We start from the raw sequence: 19,942 nt of genomic DNA, 5'->3' as shown, positions 1-19,942 counted from the left end.
GGTTGCAAAAGCTAACCAGGCTCCACTATGGAGAACAGCAGTTCAGAGCAGGAGGGTGGGCAAAGTAAGCTAGCGTGCTGAATAATTGCAGGTAAGACGTGATGTTGGAGACGTTATTTCAGAAGTAGGTAGTTAGCAGGTAGCTTGATAGAACTTAGTGATAGGTTGTCAAGACAACTTCCAGATGGTAACTCTATTCCAGGAGAAAGAATAAAGTGAGAGATATAAGTATGAAGAAGGTAGATACTGCCTGAGAAATTTTACTGAATTGCCTAGTTATAGGAGATTTAAACCCTTGTCTGTCAACCTTCCAACTATATGCTTCAGATCCCAATGGACACTGGACTCCTCATTTATTTAGAGGTACCTTATTTTATTAAGTCATGAGAATGCTGACCTTATAAAGCCCACTGACCCAAGATCAGCAAAAGGAATCCAGGAAGGCAGTATCAAGTGGTTGAAGGCTTTTTTGCAGACTACTCTTGGTTGGCTACAAAATAGGAATCCTGATAGGTGGTTGCTACCTGGGAGAAATCTTAAGAGTATTGGAACTCAGAAATTGAGCAAGGAACCTCCTCTTTGAGTGAAAATAAAGTTTTGTTCTCTGAGAGAGGCTTCTTGGATCTACTTGTGTAATTTTGATTATCAAAATCTGGTATCTGTCCTTGAGAGACAGCACATATTTTATTGGGTTCTTGTTAGCTTACAAGTGTAAAAGCCAAATATGTTCTGTGTGAGCAAGTCAATTCTTTAAATTACCAGTGTGAGAACTGGAGAGATGGTTCAGTAGTTAAGAATACTTGCTACTCTTGCAAAGGACTCAATCAAGTTCAGTTCCCAGTACTCTCATTTGGGTGGCTTAAGAACATCCTGTATTTCTAAGGGGATCTAACACCTTCTGGCCTCAGCAGATGCTACACTCCTGTGCACAAACACACATGGACACAAAATATACATAATCAAAAATAAAATCTTAAAAAAAGCAAAAAAAAAAAAAACAAACCCCATCATTATCATACTTAAGAATTCATTGAGAATTCACAGACGTGGATGTTTGCCTCAAGTTATTTCTGTTACCTTTGGTGAACCATTTGACCTTTTTCTGCCCAAATGATCAGAGCTGTGTTAGACTCTTTTATTTTGAATTGTGTGTATTTTGGGCTGCAGAATCACAGCAGAGCTAAGGTATTAAGGACTCCCTCCTGCACTGTTTCTAGCCTCTTGGGCCTTGTAACCCTTGATGGGAGACACAGATGCTGAGTGGTTCCTGGAAGTCCTGGAGATGCCTGTGTGAGAGTGAGCGATAGGAAAGCTTGACTTTGCTGTGTGCCTGTCTTGTGGTTATAAAACTATGAATGGAAGCAAATCCATTAGAGTGGCTAATGCAGTGTGGTCAGGAAGGCCTCATTTCCTGCCCAAGGGAGTATATCGGTAGTGAGACTAGTGTGATGCTCTTAGTCATTGTGAATGATTATGGGGTTGTTAGCCAGCTGGAAGAAAGGGAGCTTTTGTCTGTCACACATAGATGGGTTAGCATGTTAGTGCTTGGAAAGCTACCCATTAGAAATCAATCATTTTCAAGCTTGTTTTTAAAGGTAATGTGTATAATAGAAAGAACATACTAGAAGAGCTTTGGAGTCATAGTGATAGAGAGCATTGACTGTGATCAGAGGTTGTTTTCTTACATGTCTTAGCTTCAATGTTTATAGAAACATACAACACTTTGAAGAGTTGTTAGGTTTACCTAATAAGTAATCTTGTGAATATCTAAGAGTTAGATAAGGTAAATACAGCAGCTAGTCCCATCGTCATTCTTGCTGATCTCATATTCATTGCTGGCTTCTTTATTACCTATATCTTTTACTTACATCTTATAAGTAAAAGTAACATGATGCCTATTTTTTTGTACTCAAAACATATTTTGAGTAGATTATTATTTTCAATGTATCTCTGAGGAGACTTAGGTTCAAAAAACTGGTGATTCGCCAAATTTAGAAAATGACAGTCAAAACCTAAAGCAAAGATCTTTAGGGTTTAAGTCCAGTTATTTTTCTTTTATAGAAGTGCTATTGCCTATCCTAGATGGATCTGGTTTCCTGTTCTATTTAAATTAAATTTTAAAAATTACTTAACTATGAAATCAGGCTGATCATCAATGTATAGTTCTTCTCTATCTCAGCCTCCTGGGTGCTAGAATAATAGGTAGTACCAAGTATTTTTCTAGTGACTTTTTTAAAGTGGTTTTTTTTTTTTTTTTTACATTGAGGTATCAAATTTTGATGTATATGTGAATAGCACAGTAGGCTTATTAAAAGTTTGTGCTTTTCAGTAGGTTTTGAGTGGCACCTGAGAACATTTATTTTCAGTCTTTGAGACGATGTTAAATGCCACTAGCTAAGAGACTCCCTTTAAAACCATTTAACATTGATAAGTTATGAGTTACTTTAGGGATAAGACCATGTCTTCCTCATCATTGTTTTCCTTAGTACTTAAGGTCTAGTACTAACCCTGTGCTCAGTAAATGTTGTATGACCCTTGGTGCACATTGAATTTACTCTTATTTCAGGTGGCCATTAAACAGATGAATCTTCAGCAGCAGCCGAAGAAAGAGCTGATTATTAATGAGATCCTGGTCATGAGGGAAAACAAAAACCCAAATATTGTCAACTACCTGGACAGGTATGGCATGGGTGGGTTCTGTCACAGAAGTTTCAGGGCTTTGGAACCTAAGTGTTAGAGGAAAAGATGAAGGTAGCAATTGGAACTGCTTCTATTTAATTTTCCGTGCTGAGCTCTTTGATTGCTGGAAATCCTTCTAAGTGATGGTCAACCCCACCACACTGAAGCTTTTTAGCAACTAATTCTTTACTGTTTCTAATGCTTTCTGTTAAGGGAAGTTGGCCTTTTCAGCCCATCTTTCTGATGTCCTTATTTCATTCTATATTCCAAGTATTTCCTTATCCTGCTCACCTTCCTGAATAATTCGTATTGTCTATATACTCTTAAAATGCGATGCTCACTACAGTCTGGGAGTTGTTTTGAAATCTGACCACCATGGAAAGAATGGTACTCTTTGCTTTTCTGCCACCCCCCACTTCAATGTCTGTTTCATTGCTAACTACTAGTAAGTTTGTAGTCAACTGAAATTGATTACCATTCCCTCCCCATATAAACTTGCATTAAACTGGAAATACAAAACATTTTAGCTTACCAGCCTCAACCTCCTGACTGCTGGGATTAATGCATGCACCACCATTTTTACCATGTATGTTTAGTCTTCATCACCTTAAAAACTTCCTCTTGAGTTGGGATGTGCTTACTATTGCAGCTTAGTGATACAATGCTTGACTACTGTGTGTGAGGTCTGAGCTTGGTTCCCAGCACCACCAGAGGAAAATTACAGAACAGGATTAAAAGCTTACCTTTGTTTGAGTGTTAAACTATCTCAGGTGTCCCCATCTGCCAAGTAAGAGTCCCATTATCAGGATGAAGGAAAGATGACAGATCATACCTTAAGCCAACACGTTTTTCTCCAGCAGAGCTTCTTTGCTGAAGGTTACCATGAGTCAGTTGTCCGCTTTTTCATTTGTATACAGTGAGATTTTTTTATTTATCCAAAAACCGGGGCTGAGTCAAATTCTGTGCTAACTCAGGCCAGGCCACGGAACCACAGCTTTGGTTTATTTGAAGATGCTAGAATCACAGAAACTCAAAGAAAAAGCCATTACCAGCAGAGTAGTAACCTTGTGTAGACTTTACAGCTTTGAAAAGACTTATTACCACCCTTTCACTTTACATATATATATAATATATTTATATATAATATTATGCTATATTACATTAAAATAATATATATTTAACATATTACTTTACTCATAGATTTATTCAGTAAATATTGGTATCTGCTGTGCTGGACCTTGGGGCTAGTAATGATCTTGTAGATTCAGATCTAATAGAACTCTCAAGGAGGTTCTATGGCCCTCCCTTCTGATGGTAATGTGGCTTTCAGACCCCTCTTTTCACATGTGTGTACTGCCTAGATGCTTTGCAGCATGGGAATAAAGCCAGTCTCTAATTTTAGGAGATAGCCTTTGATATTGTGTTAAGATGTGATTTTATATTTTAACTTAGTATTCTTAGTTTTAGTGTTTGGGACTTCACAGACCATATATGCTTTGTTTTTTCTGGGCATATCCCTAAGTAACTGATTACTGATTCTGTCCTCCAAATTTTGTGATTTTCCAGAGTAAGGAATTGTAGACTCTTCAAAAGCTGGCTGAGATAGTTTCCTAGGCTTTGAACTCACTTCAGTGGCTTAATGTGTTCTGACTGTTCCTTCTCACCCTATACCTGTTTTTCTGCAGTTACCTTGTGGGAGATGAGCTGTGGGTTGTTATGGAATACTTGGCTGGAGGCTCCTTGACAGATGTGGTGACAGAAACCTGTATGGATGAAGGTCAGATAGCAGCTGTGTGCCGAGAGGTAAGGCCAACATTCAAACAGGAAGTGACCTCCATATTACTGTCCATGAAAGTTCACACCTTAAAGAGGCTTCAGTATGGGCTCTGTGGAGGTAGGAGAAGCTAGTTCTGGGACTTATCATTCATATTGTATGCTTGTGTTTTATAATTTCTACAACCATGACTTTTTTCTTTGAAGCTAACTGTTCTGACCATGGCAGAAAAATTAGAAAGTACCCAACAGTATCTATTTAAACAGTCATAATTTCACTCTGCAGTTATAACTATTCTAACACATATTATTTCTCTTTATCTATTTTATTTGGACAGACATTTGTCCCGCCTCCCTGATTTGTGTGAAGGAAGTAACATTGGTAAGAAGGTAGTGGCATAGTTTAGATAGTCAGAAAAGGTTTCTTCCTTGATTTGAATATGCACCTAAATGACATGTAGAGGCAAGGCAGCAAAATTCTAGAATAAAGTAACTCCAGACAACAAGTCTGCTGTGCTGGCATATGCCTGTCATCCTGGCACTGGAGGTGGAGGCAGGAAGATCAGAAGTTTAAGATAATCTTTGATTACAGAGCAAGTTCCAGGCCAGCATGAGATATAAGAGACCCTGTCTCAAGCAAACCAGTAAATAATCAAAGACAAAATAAACAGAAAAAAGGAGCATAAATAGATACTTTGTCTTTTCCCCTTCGTTATAATTAGATACCTAGAGGTCTGTACTGCTATAAAAAGCCTTCCAGAAGGTTCCCATGCGCAGCAGTATCTGCAGAGGACAGGCACATTCTTATGTTCCCTGATAATGTGGTAAAGATAGTGATGGGAATAGCCAGTGGTGAAGACTGAGGCAGGATTTCTCTGCATAGCCCTGGCTGTTCTGGAACTCTCTCTGTAGACAAGGTTGCCCTCAAACTCAGAGATCCACCTGCTTCTGCCTCCCAAGTGCTGGGATTAAAGGTGTGCAACACCACTACCTGGCCCTGAGAGATAGAAAGTTAGGAGACTGACAAAAAGAGTGAGATTAAAAATTTTATGAGTCTGACATTGTGTCTGAAGGTGGAAAGCTTAAGGCATATGGATAAAATTATAGTTGTATATTTAGCCAGTGTTAATGAGAAAGAAATACATTAGCAACATTTTAATTCCTAGCTGGGATTCCTAGAAGTTCATGTTTCATTTACTCTACCACTAATACAAGGACCTTTTAAAAGTAATTCTTCCCCCAAAAGCTCCCCCCATCACATTCTTCTTATGAATTTTATTACTACAGATACGATGGATAATTGTGTACATGCAGCTGCCTTTTGGAGGGTCAAAGTCATTATATTATTTAATATGTTTTCTCCTCTAACCTTGAAGTGCAAGCCTGGTGACTTGGTTTCAATCCTCTGAACATTAGCACTAGCAGAGAAGCAAGGCCTCAGAGCTGTCCTCTGACCTCCACATGTGCTCCACAGCGGCTCCCACACCCCAACCCCTGTGAGGGAAATAAAATCAAATCTTGACAGAAACCCTTAGTTTGATCCCCAAAACTGTACCAACAAAAAACTTGGGAAGAAACTACTTAAATAAATGGTATTGTTATTCTTAAAATATAATAGAGACCATTATCACTTTTGAAACTGCTTTCTGAGACACAGTTCATATGCCATATAATTCATCCCCTTGAAGTATATAGTTCACTATTTTTCAGCTTATTTTCGAAGTGACTATTAAAGGATATGGATTTTTTTTTAAAAAAGCACTTGGGAGGCTGAGACTATAGGCCAGCAGAAAAGAGTAGTGTATATAAGGCCCTGAGTTTGACCCCAAGTATTGTGCCAAAGCCAGAAAAAGCATGGCCAAAAATTTAAACATTATATAATAGGTGCTATTATCATTCTTTAAATTTAAAGTGATGCCTCTTCTGACCTTCATGGGCACCAAACACGTATGTACATATATGTATGATACACATACACACATGCTGGCAAAACTCTCACATAAAATAAAATATATAAATCTTATCTAATTTTTTTAAGATACTGCTTACTTTTAACTAAAAAGTTCTTTTGCATTTGTGTGTGTGTGTGTGTGTGTGTATGCATGTGTGTGTGTGTGTGTGTGCATGCACATGGTGTGTTCATGCCATGGTGTGCATGTGAAGGTCAGAGGACAACTCTACCAGGTGGATTCCAGGAATCTTGCTCAGGTCATAACGTTTGGTGGCAAACTCTTTTACCCACTAAGCCATCTATCTCACTTGCCCAGAATCAGACATTTTCATTATACCATTGTAACATTAGTCTGTTTGTCATTCATTCTGTTGGATAAGTATAAGTGTTTAAGTTTGTTTGTGTGTGTTGAGGGGATCATCACAATAGGTGTTTTGTTTTATTTTCATTTTTATGGTTTCCTCTTTCTTTCTTTCTTTCTTTCTTTCTTTCTTTCTTTCTTTCTTTCTTTCTTTCTTTCTTTCGTCCTTCTGTCCTTTTGTCCTTCCTTCCTTCCTTCCTTCCTTCCTTCCTTCCTTCCTTCCTTCCTTCCTTCCTTCCTTCTTTCAATATTTTTCTCATGTCCTTTACCGGTTGTAATCATTACTAAAACGTAAAAGTCTATCTGTGCTGGCTCTGTGGGTCAGTGAACGATGTATGCTTGGTGAGGCCATGGTCTCACTTCTCAGCATTTGAAAACAAAGCTGTCTTTGTAAATATCTCTGTATAGAACTTAAGATAATTTCAGGTGCCCACTGAAAATTTGTTTTCATGCTTCATAGCGATGTCAAATTCAGTGTGTCTCAAACAATACAGACGTCCTTCCCCAAAATAAGATTGTCTACTAAAGTCACTTCCATGGGTCTCCTTTCCTAGACATAGAAATATATTGTTAAAATACTTCTGATTAAAGAAAAATTATAAGACAAAATCAGCATCCAGTTTTTAAATTAATTAATTAAAATTTAACTTGTGTGTGTATTTGAGGTGGAGGGTTAAGTGCATATATATGTGGATGCCCAAGGAGACCAAAGGCATAGGATCCCCTCAAGTGAAGGAAGAGGCAGTTTGTACACTGCCCAGTATGGCCACTGAGGCTTCTCTTCAGCCTCCTTTACCCCCACCCTGCCTCATGGAATTTTAAAATGCGCAGTTAGGAGTCAGAAGAAGACTTGGTTATATAGCTGGCTTTGCCTCTTTACATAGGGCAAGTCTGTTTATTTCTGGAGGCCTTACTTCCTTTGTCTTAAAATAACGAGGTTAAATTATTGTTAGTCTTGTATATTATAAGTCTCTTTCTTCTGTGCCCACTACTTCAACAGTGTCTACAAGCTTTGGAGTTTCTACATTCAAACCAAGTCATTCACAGGGACATCAAGAGTGACAATATTCTGCTGGGAATGGATGGCTCTGTCAAGTTAAGTAAGTAGGAGTCTTAGGAGTGGTAGCACTTAACTCTGCACATGGGGCTAAACCTCTGTTGGGATGGTAATTAAATAATAGTAACTATAACAGTCATTAAAGAGACTTAAGTATTTTGTAAAATATGAGATAAATTCCTCTGTATTATATTGGGTCTTACAGTGTCTTTTCACTATTTTTTCAGTTCTTTTGCACATTATAACACTTCCCTCCTGAATGCCTACTTCTGAGGTTCTCTGATAGGTGCTGAGGGTACATTTTACCAGCTTTCAAGAAGCTTTCTGTCTAGTTTGAGAGACTTGTAATGAATTAGAAAAACAGATTTATGTAACTTCACTTATTCTGTTATTTATTCAGCAAATGTATTACATGCCAGTCTCTTCTGGGGTACAGAGAAGACAGTCTTCACTATCCACTATCGGCTCTATCAATTTAGATAAATGTGTAGCTTCAATATAGTGTGAATGAACTGCAGGTAGTATTTTGTACAAAGGAGTGAAAGCAGTAAGTTGCCGAGACAGAGGCTGTGCCATAAGTGGGTAAACAGTTTATGAGAGGACTATTGGTGCAGGGTAAGGACTTGTTAAAAGTAGGGCCATACTTACATGTTGGTGGTTGGGTTTTAATTCTGAGACTTTTGTCCAGAGGATAATGGAATGAGTTAATTATAAGACTCTGAGTTATGGGAATGTTTTTTAACCATTTGGTTTGAGGAAAAGGCAGGAGGCTAGAGATATTGTTCTTAATATTTCTCCTACTGTTCATGGTTGAATGAGCAGTGGACTAGTAGCAGTGAAGTGCGTCCTGCTTTGGTGAGACAGAGATTGCAGACAAAGCTTGCTGCCCATGTGTAAGGACACAGGACTTACTGATGGAGTATCCTAATTTTGTCTTTCTTCTCCCCCTTTCTAGCTGACTTTGGATTCTGTGCACAGATAACTCCAGAGCAGAGCAAAAGGAGCACTATGGTGGGAACTCCATATTGGATGGCACCTGAAGTTGTGACACGCAAGGCCTATGGACCCAAGGTTGACATCTGGTCCCTGGGTATTATGGCAATTGAAATGATTGAGGGGGAGCCCCCATACCTCAATGAAAACCCTTTGAGAGTAAGTGTCCTCATCTTCTTGCAAAGTATTTGGGCAACTGTCTCTAATCCTAGGAAATTGTACTCAGGCTCTTCTCTCTGTATACCTGGGCATAGTTATACATTCTTGTACTCCTAGACATACAAGACTGGGATAAGAAGATTGCCAGTTTTTGAGACAAACTTGTCTCAAAAGCAAAAATATGGACCTGGTGAGATGACTCAGTGAGCTAAGGCTCTTCCTGCCAAGCCTGATGACTTGAGTTTAATCCTGGGACCTACATGGTGAAAAGAGAATTAATTATCACAGCCTGCCCTCTGATTCCCACATAAAATATGTGGTACATATGTGCCCACACTAAATACATGTGTATACACTAAATAAATAAGTATATATAACATGCATTCAACAGATACTGTTGAATTTAAAATATAAATAAGCCGGGTGTGGTGGCGCATGCCTTTAATCCCAGCACTCCGGAGGCAGAGGCAGGTGGATTTCTGAGTTCCAGGCCAGCCTGGTCTACAAAGTGAGTTCCAGGACAGCGAGGGCTACACAGAGAAACCCTGTCTCAAAAAAAACAAAAACAAAAACAAAAACAAACAAACAAAAAAAACCCCAAATCCCCAAACAACAACAACAATATATATATATGTGTGTGTGTGTGTATATATATATATACATATAATATTTATATTTAATATTTAATAAAATATTAACTGGTCTAAAGATATATCTCAGTTTTTGAGCTCAATCTTAGAGTTGGGGGCTGGGGGAAGGAAGGAAGAGCTGAGTTCTGACTATATACAAGAAATTGTTCTGATAATACCAAGTGATTCTAGAGTAGCAGATGGTAACTGCTATGGCGAAAAAAAATGTAGAATAAAAGCAATTGACAGAGTGATAGGGACGGCTTTATTTAGCGGAAAGTTTTCTTTTTTTTTTTTTTTTTGGTTTTTCGAGACAGGGTTTCTCTGTGTAGCCCTGGCTGTCCTGGCACTCACTTTGTAGACCAGGCTGGCCTCGAACTCAGAAATCCGCCTGCCTCTGCCTCCCGAGTGCTGGGACTAAAGGCGTGCGCCACCACGCCCGGCATGGAAAGTTTTCTTTTATTAGTTATTTCAGCAGAAACATGAAGGAGTTAAAGGAGTAAGCCATGAGATTTAGTCTCAAGCAAGTGTTTACAGGTATCAAGAATCCCATTTGGTTTTTGCCTGGAAAAATCAACGGAGGCTATTATTTCCCAAAAAGGAGTGAGGAGAAAGTAGACTGGTAGCCAGAGTCAGCAATAAGAAAGGGCCAGCCACTAAGTCTTGTGGGCCAGTGTGAGAACTTGGCTTTTATTTTGCATCATTAGAAAGGCTTTTCAGCTAGATAATAAGAGGATCCAGTCTGTACTTGAAATGAATGAATTGTTAGGCTGCTTCTTTAGGAAATAGACAATGAGAGGCTAATAGGATAGTTCGGACAAGAGTGGTTGCTTGGGTCAGAATACAGGTGAGAAGTAGACTTGGGAAGAGCTGCCAAGATGCCTTGAATAGTAAAGGAAGTGGAATCAGCAGTCAGCACAGCATGAATTGCTGACGAATTCAGTTGTCCTTTGCATTAGTTACTTTTCTGTTTAGTCTGCTGTGATGAAAGTACTGTGACCAAGGCAAGTTACAGGAGAAAGGAACGCATGCTTGTGTTTCCAAGGGGATAAGAGTTCATGATAACAGGGAAGTGGCAGGTAAGTTAGCAGGAACTGGATGCTGAGAGCTTCTATCTTGAAATACATATGAACCAGAGAACAAACTGAAAGTAGGGCAAACAAAACCAAAAGCTCTGAAACTCTGCCTCCAGCAAGGCCTTCATGGCCAGTTAGTAGATTGATGGGAACACATGCCTAACTTGAGTAAAACCCATAAGAGCAGAAAAGGAGAAAACTGAGATGGCGTTTACAAGTGTTTTCTCCTCTTACATGAGTTTTGTTATGAAGGGTGACAGGGAAATGGAACAGTCTCTCTCTCTTTGTTTTTGTTTTTCTGTTTTTTTGTTTTGTTTTGTTTTTCTTCAAGACAGGGTTTCTGTATAGCCCTGGCTGTCCTGGAGCTCTCTCTGTAGACCAGGCTGGCCTCGAACTCAGAAATCCGCCTGCCTCTGCCTCCCGAGTGCTGGGATTAAAGACGTGCGCCACCACTGCCCAGCAGGAAGAGTCTCTTGTAGTGTTGAAAAGGGTCAGCTAAAGGTTGTGTGTTAGCTGGTGGAAGGGAATTGGTGGTAATGGGAGAAGAAATAGAGTATACAATAAAGATGCAAGGCAGGTGGTGACTTCGATTGTGGACAAATAGGAATAGGAAGTTACTTTGTTTTTACTTTCTCACTTAGTTCATCTTCCTATCTAGTGCAGGAATTCCCCTGTAAGAATATCTACGCTTAACTACATGCTCAGATCACCCTTGGATAGTTCCAGTTGCTGGAAAGTGCTTTATTGTCTCAAAATGAAACTTTCTTCTCTAGTTTCGACTTTATTGTCCCAGCTTTGCTCTCTCACTCCACATGTAACACATCCTCCTCTCCCTCTGCCTCAGATATGAAGGTAATCAGTGTGGTGTGGTGGAAATAACACTGCAATTAGAGGCAGCACGTGAGCTCAGAACAGTGAATGCCACGGCTGGAGAGCCTTACATGTGAAATGGGAATAATCATCTTGCCCCACCTCTGAGTTACTGTGGTGACTTAAAATGAGTGTAGCTGGGTGTGGTAGTGCACACCTTTAATCCCAGCACTAGAAGTCAGAGGCAGGCAAATCTCCTAAATTCAAGGCCAGCTAGGGCACACAGAGAAACCCTGTCCTGAAAGTCAAAGCAAACAAACAAGAGTGAGAGATGGGGAGAGCGAGAGCGAGCTTTGTAACTGAAGAGCTTAGTGTTTATGAAGGTTTACTATTACTGTTTTTCTTCTCCCAAGAGCGGGGAAGCAGCAGAGAAACAGTTGCTGTCTCGCCCGCCAAGCATGGCTTTTTACAATCCTCCTGGGTAGAAGTGTCAGCAGCACATTTCTGCCAACAACTAAAGGGATGTTTACCTTGCCATGCTAAGTGAAGAATAAACCCTTAGGTTTGTAACACCTCATAAGTTTACAAAGTGCTTTCCAAATGCACTCTAAAGAAATTTTTGTGGCTATATAAAGCATTATATAGCAAAGAAGTTATATGTTAGGTGTATATATACAGTCATATGACCGTGAATGTTAAGCCTGATCCTTAGGTTGGTATGTTCTCTTCAGGACATCACCGCTGATCAGAGCTGTGTGTCAGAGCACACAGAAGCTGGCTGTATTTTAGAGAACGTGTCTCGCTAGTAACAGAAAGAACCTCAGGAAGAGCACTACATAACTCTTCATTTGTATTGCTAGGCCTTGTACCTCATTGCTACCAATGGGACGCCAGAGCTTCAGAACCCAGAGAAGTTGTCAGCTATTTTCCGGGACTTTCTGAACCGCTGTCTTGAGATGGATGTGGAGAAGAGAGGCTCAGCTAAAGAGCTACTGCAGGTAACTGTCCTTCTTCAGGGAGGTGCCTACCCAAGCCTTTTCATCTCATTTTTGTCTGCGTTTGCTGATTTTAGGCTTCTTTCCTACCATTTCACTTTGTATTTCTAGCTCCCTGTCACTCTTGGACTTTGCCAAGTCTGCCTTCTGACTGTTCCTCACCCTATATTCCCCTCCCCCAAGTCCCTGGTCTCCAAGAGGATGTTCCCGTCCCCACCCCACCAGACCTCCCCACTCACTGGGGCCTCAAGTCTCTTGAGAGTTAGGTGCATCTTCTCTGACTGAGTCTAGACCCTGCAGTCCTCTGCTGTATATGTGTCTGGGGCCTCATATCACCTGCTGTATGCTGCCTGGTTGGTGGCTCAGTGTGTGAGAGCTCTCGGTGGGTCCAGGTTAATTGATACTGCTGGTCTTCCTATTGGCGTCACCCTTCTCAGCTTCTTCCAGTTATTTCCTAATTCAACCACAAGGGTCCTCAGCTTCTGTCCATTAATTGGGCATAAATATCTGAATCTGACTCTTTCAGCTGCTTGGTGGGCCTGTTGGAGGGCAGTCATGATAGGCTTCTGTTTGTAAGCACATCATAGCATCAGTAATAGTGTCAGGCCTTGGAGCTTCCTCTTGAGCTGGATCCCAAATTGGGCCTGTCACTGGACCTCCTTTCCCTCAGGCTCTTCTCCATTTTTGTCCCTGCTGTTCTTTCAGACAGGAACAATTCTGGGTCAGAATTTTTGACTGTGGGATAGCAACACCATCCCTCCACTTGATGTCCTGTCTTTCTACTGGGAGTAGATTCTACTAGTTCCCTCTTCCCACTGTAGGGCATTTCATCTGAAGTTCCATCCTTTTGAGTCCTGAGAGTGTCTCTCACCTCCCAGGTCTCTGGTACATTCTAGAGGGTCCCCCCACCTCCTACTTCCTGAGATTGCCTGTTTACATTCTTTCTACTGGCCCTCAGGGCTTTAGTCTTGTCTACCCCCACCCCCAATACCCAATCATGTTTCCCCTTTTCCCTCCTTGTCCCTTTTTCCACCCAGGTTCCTCCCCTCCCTCTGTGTCTCCCCACCCCCACCCTCTGTGATTGCTTTCTTCCTCTCCCAAGTAGGATTGAGGCATCCTCACTTGGGCCCTTCCCCTTGTTAACCTCCTTGAGTTCGGTGAATTGTATCCTGGTATTCTGTACTTTTTTGGCTAATATCCACTTATTAGTGAGTACATACCATGCATGTCCTTTTAGGTCTGAGTTACTTCACTCAGGATGATATTTTCTCATTCTGTCCATTTGCCTGCAAAACTCATGATGTCCTTCTTAATACTTAATTGCTGAGTAGTATTCCATTGTGAAAAGGAACCACATTTTCTGTGTCTCTTCTTCCGTTGTGGATCATCTGGGTTGTTTCCAGCTTCTGGCTATCACAAATAAGGCCACTGTGAACATGTGCTCCTGTGGCATGGTGGGGCATCTTTTGGGTATATGACCAAGAGTGGTATAACTGGGTCTTCAAGTAGATCTATTTCCAATTTTCTGAGGAACCTCCTGATTGATTTCCAGAATAGTTGTACCAGTTATCCCACCAGCAATGGAGGAGTGTTCCTCTTTCTCAACATCCTCACCAACATGTGCTGTCATCTGAGTTTTTGATCTTAGCCATTCTGATTGGTGTAAGGTGGAATCTCAGGGTTGTTTTGATTTTCATTACCCTGATCACTAAGGACTTTGAACATTTCTTTAAGTCTTTCTCAGCCATTCGAGATTCCTCTGTTGTGAATTCTCTGTTTAGCTCTATACCCCATTTTTTGATTGGGTTGTTTGGTTTTTTGGAGGTAGCTTCTTGAGTTCTTTATATATTTTGGGTATTAGCCCTCTATTGGATGTGGGGTTAGTGAAGATTGTTCCCAATCTCCTTGCCGCAGACCCTCTGGATCCCTTTGTCTGCATGGAACGGGTCTCTGGGGCAGGTGGGCAAAGCGTCGAATGGAATGACAGACAGATGCACACAGGAGAGGTTGTGTAGAATCTGAATGTCATTTGTCAAATCAAGCATCAAAATTTTTATATAGAAGAAAATAGGGAAGTTGGGTGACACACCAGCAAGGTACAAAGAGGTTACTGCATTCTTATACAAAACAGAGGAATACTAACACAGAAGGTCTGACAGGAACCACCTGGGATAGAATTCATTGTTAACAACTGGGAATCAAAAAGGGCTCCACCCAAGATCCGCTTAATCTTAGAAGCCAGGGTCAAGGGCTTCTTGCCCTTGCCATAGTTCCTATTTTAGTCTATTGTATAGTCTACCTTCCCCCTAGGCCATTGTAAATACGTGTGTATGGGTGTAACTGAGCTATCTATAGTTCTAAGTATCTACTCTGGTTCCTCCTTAGGTCTCAAACTTCCTTCTTCCTAGATGATGGTAAATTCCTGTGTATGGCAGTGACTTAGCTTTTATTCAAAGTGATAATGTAATGCCAGAGGCAATTATTCTAAGCCCATGGTCTGCTCAAGGACTTTCTAGGACGTTGGAACACTGGTGAAGGCTTAGCTATGTCAGAATTCAATATTAAAAGGCACTTATAATAAGATAATACTAAAAGAGAGCACGTGGATCCATACACCAAACTAACGCGGGAATGGAATATGAATGTATGGGTTAGAGAGAACTCCAGACTACAGGAGGTGAGTTTCCGTGAAACTCTCTGCCTCATGAGTGGCTTCCAGGCCTCTCGGCCTGTCAAGCTGACTCGACCGGAGTGCGTGGCATCTCCTTAACTTGTCAATGTTATCTGGTAAACGTTCAAATCCTAGACTTTTCAGAAACTTTAATCATAAAGTTTCATATCTGCTTCTCCTGTGAGAACATACATATGGATAGAAAGATATAGGAAGAGATATTGGGATTCATATCTTCAAGCTTTAGCTAAGATCATCCATAGTTCTCAGTTCCTCTGTGTATCCTCACTCTGTCCCAATAAAAGTTGAATCAACTTTCAACAAAGAGTGTCTCTGTATATATCTTCATGTGAGTGTCTGTACACATCCATAATAATGCTAACTATAGGAATTATAAGAATGATAAAAGAATGAGATGTGTTAAGTAATTACAAACCTCACATTTGCTCAGAAAAGGAAATTTAGCTCTGATCTTTATTATCAAATGGAAGAAAGAGTCTATATCTTCAAGATAAATGTAAAAAACAAAAATCAAACCCCAAAAACAATCCACCAGTTTAAGTAAGAGGCTCTGAGTTACATAAAAAATTATTTCCTATAACATTTTCATATGGTATTTTCTCTTAAATAATTTTTTAAATTGGAAGTATGGCTCAAAGTACATTCCAATGTAACATTGTAAAGGACCTTAAAGTCCTTACTGGAATACTTCACCTTGCTGGAGTCAAAGATTGAACAAAAGATTCTTAGCCACATAAGGTGCATGCTTATAGTTCCAGCTAACAGGTCGAGGACTGGAGTTTAAGACGAAAGATAGGCGTCTTCTCCAGAAAGAATAGCTACTCTGGTGTTGCCAGAGGTTAATTTTACCCAGGAACAAACAAAACCATGTAAAATGAACTTTTTGTCTTACTTCTTTCACTAAAAATGTCTGTGGATTCATTGTGCTTTCAGTGTGTTAGTTACTGTGTTAATATTCTATATAATGGCATATGACTATGGAACTATTAATTTTTTGAGCTTTTTTTTTCTTACAGTTAATGACTTACAAATAAAACTCGTATACTTGGTCAGTGAGATAACTTACTGGGTATGAGCACCTGCTGCCAAGTCTGACAAGTTGAGGACAATTTTCCTGTACCTGTAGTCGTGAAGAGAATTCATTCTTGCAAATGGACCTACACACACATGCACATCATGGCATGGATGCACCCACACACGCACAAAACGATAAATAAACGAGTCAATTCAAAGATGATCTGTCACTGATGCCCTTACTGTCTGGTAATAGCTGCTATGTAAGAATGGCAAACACTCAACTCTTCTTGTTTTTTCTTCTTCTAGCATCAGTTCCTGAAGATTGCCAAGCCCCTCTCTAGCCTGACTCCACTGATTGCTGCAGCAAAAGAGGCAACCAAGAACAATCACTGAAAGCACGCTCATCCCAGCCTCATGTGCCAAGCCTTCTAGGAAATAAACACTTGTTTCGGGAACTCCAACCCCTCATGTCCTCTTCTCCTTTCCTTGCTTCTCCCATTTCCTGATCTAGTGCTCCCAAGACTTTGATCCTTGGAAACTGTCTAGCACTGAAGAGAATTGCAACTGGACAAGTAATCCAGCAGAGGCCATTTCTAAATAGGAATTCCCTTCTAGTTTGTGGGCATGGAGGGAACTAATGAGCAAGGGTTTACCCGAATAAACCTGTTTCTACGAAACAGAATCTCAGCCATCCCGTTCCTTACCCCTCACAATCAGCTCTTAACTATATAAACTTTGGTTTGATAGCATTATCGATTTGAGATCAGTTGAAATTGCTTTACTTTTTTATTTCTGTGACCAAATTGCCCGAACACCTCATTGTATTTGAAAACCATAACAGCTTTGAAATGCCACGGGGCCTGATAATCTGCCAGGGACATGAAGAGGCTCTGTTTCCTGAACCATGCCCTTGGTGCAGCTGATCCTGACATGGGAGAACGACCATGTTTTTCTTTGTGTGTGCTTCTAGCAGCTGTTTTGGAGAACCATGACCCAGTAGTGTTCCCTGTGCTATTTCTAGTGAAATGGTCTTAGCTATGTAGCAGCTTTTGATTCCCTGCATCCCCTAGGCTGCTGCTTGCATTCTGTCCTTATTTATAGCATTGAGAGATTTCCTAGAGCACATGCTGAGTAAGAGAAGTGTGAGAAGTCAGAGGGAAAGTGCAGCTACTTTTAGCACATGGCTGGCTTCAGCACCTGTCCGGCTATACTTGTGTGATATTTCAAGATCTCAGCCTCTGTTTCTACCTGGGACTCAGATCTTCTGGTAGCTTAACTATTTCAGTCGAAAGAGAAGGTCTCCAAATCCGAGATGATGTGCTACTAGTAATAAGGGGACCCTGTTTTTAAGTGCATGACCAAGCTCTCTGCAAGTGGACATGCTTACTCTGCAAATGGACACGTATTGCGGGTGTTTGCTACCTCCTGCTCTCCTCATGGTTTTGGTTCTCCTGCTGTGGTAGGATGCTTGGCCAGCATTGTGGCTTGTCATGCCAGCCCCATTGCCTACCTTGTCATGCTCAGAGGTCCTACTGCCTCAGCAGCACAAGTTTCTATTTCCTTCAATAAAAGGAGATGAAAATATTCTACAGGAAATGTGTCTTTTTCCCCCTCTTTTTTTCTCTTTCTCATGAAGTACTCATGATTCTTCATAAACTGTTTGAAAGTAAGTTGCAGTTGGATGCCCCTTACCATTATAGACGTCTGTCTGTAGTCTTTTGTTTTTGTCTTAATTAGAGATTTATTGATGTGAAGAGACACCATGACCATGGCACCTCTTACAATGGAAAGCATTTAATTGGGGTTGGCTTACATTTCAGAGGTTTAGTCTATTATTGTCATGGCAGGAAACATGGTAGACATGCCTGCAGGTAGACATGGTGCTAGAGAAGGAGCTGAGAGTTCTACATCTTGATCCACAAGCAACAGGAGACTGTCACACTGGCCAGACTTGAGCTTCTTAGACTTCAGAGGCCACTCCTGGTAATACTTCTTCCAACAAAGTCCCACATCCTAATACTGCCACTCCCTATGGACAGGTATTCGTAATTGTGAGTCCTGGGAGCCATTCCTATTGAAACCACCACACTTTCTAAAAAACATTTTTAGTTTAGATATACATTAAAAGAACTTAGCAAAAACAAAACAAAAAAAATGTGTGTCATTTAAAGATCAATTATAAATGCACATGTATTTAGTGCCCATATAAGAAACGGAATACATGTAATAGTCTAGAACAGTCTTTAGTTTGCATTTCCCTTACGCCGGCCCCCACTCCCAGTGGTAAGCACTGCTACACTAGGTAAAATATGCGGCTCTGCTTTCACAATATACAAATACATTCCACAGCAGCTCATCCTCCCAGGTTGGTTCGTCCCCCTCAAGACCTTTCTAAGAACAATGTGGTTGTATATAGGTCTAGCCTAAGCACTGAGAGTGCTGAGGCTAGGCAGATCAATACTCCAACTTGTTAAGATAAGCACAACTTTCAGTTGAAAGAGATAACTCTAAGGAGACCAAATGCAACAGCAGCTGTTGTAGGTCTAAAGTCTTGGCATCTGAGATTGCTCTGCTCAGGGGTATCTCCTCAGTGTGCAGTCTAAGTGTCCTGGGCTGCCATTCATGAGGGGCTTGGAGTTCTTTCCCAGGCTCACTGGTGTTAGAATTAATTTCTGTCATTGGAGGGCAAGCATCTAGAGCAGCGTTTTCAACCTTCCTAATGCTATGACTCTTTTAAAGTTAGTTCCTTCTGTTGTGGTGACCCCAATCATACAATTATTTTTGTTGCTACTTTATAACTAATTTTGCTACTGTTATGAATAGTAATGTAAATATCTGTGTTTTCCGATAGTCTTAGGTTGAAAGGGTCCTTTGACCCCAAAGGGGTCTCCACCAACAGGTTGAGAACTGCTGATCTAGAAGAAACAAGTAGCATAATGTAGCTGAAATCAATTGAGTGTTTCATTTCCGCTCACCCACAATAAGTATGTCCTTGGATAAACTACTTAAATCATCTGAACTCCAGCTTCCAGATCTGCAGAGTAGGTATAATAATAATATTATCTACCTCTAAGTTCCTGAGGGAATAAAGTAGTTCATGTGAGGCATTTGGTACAATCCCTGGAACCTATTTTGTAATGCTTGAAGTGACCTGGTTTGTCAGGAAACTTTATGCTAACTCTGACTCTCACTGGCACTAAAATAGGAGCCTTACATAATAATCTATATCTGGGAGTCTAAGTTATACTTTAACATTTCGATCAAAACTAGTTTCTAATCATAAAATCAACAATCACTTAAACATTGGTAAAAACTTGTATCTGGCTGGTCATGGCAGTGAAGGTCTGTAATCTCCATCTTTGGGAGATAGATGCAGAAAAATAACATGGGCTGCACTGTGTTATTTTGTTTCAAAAAAGAGACCAAAATAACAAATTGTATATGATCAAAGGTGCTTGTCCAGACTGTTAAAAAGGCAGAAAAACAAAACTGAGCTTCTCTTCTTGGTAAGTTGCTAAGTGATAAAATACCTAGCAGTATTTCATATCTCTTTTAGACTTGGAGTTCAATTATTTTTACTAGGATTGTGTTAAAAGCAAAGGGAAATGGGGCGGGGCTGGAGAGATGGCTCAGCAATTATTGTCTCTTGCAGAAGACCTAACTTTGGTCCCCAGTACCAGGATCTGATTCCCTCTTGGCGTCTATAGGCACCCACAGACATGGCATACACTCACACAGACATACACATAA

At 40.5% G+C, this 19,942-nt stretch overlaps 1 protein-coding gene across 6 annotated transcripts in view; it reads left to right on the top strand.

The window, feature by feature from the left end:
• The window catches only part of Pak1 (p21 (RAC1) activated kinase 1), a 124,644-nt gene extending 107,991 nt beyond the window's left edge, over positions 1-16,653 (top strand). For all 6 annotated transcript variants that reach the window (XM_085841512.1, XM_021167463.3, XM_085841513.1 and 3 more), the window contains exons 10-15: positions 2,567-2,679; positions 4,365-4,482; positions 7,765-7,864; positions 8,777-8,973; positions 12,349-12,486; positions 16,499-16,653. In XM_085841512.1, coding sequence (XP_085697638.1) covers positions 2,567-2,679; positions 4,365-4,482; positions 7,765-7,864; positions 8,777-8,973; positions 12,349-12,486; positions 16,499-16,585 — 753 coding nt within the window. In that variant the 3' untranslated portion in view covers positions 16,586-16,653. The remainder of the gene's footprint in view (positions 1-2,566; positions 2,680-4,364; positions 4,483-7,764; positions 7,865-8,776; positions 8,974-12,348; positions 12,487-16,498) is intronic.
• Positions 16,654-19,942: the final 3,289 nt, after the last annotated feature.

Source organism: Mus caroli, unplaced genomic scaffold (genome assembly GCF_978045245.1).
Source record: "Mus caroli unplaced genomic scaffold, Mus_caroli_1 scaffold_8, whole genome shotgun sequence".
Classification (NCBI taxonomy): domain Eukaryota; kingdom Metazoa; phylum Chordata; class Mammalia; order Rodentia; family Muridae; genus Mus; species Mus caroli.
This window is presented reverse-complemented; position numbering and strand designations above follow the sequence as displayed.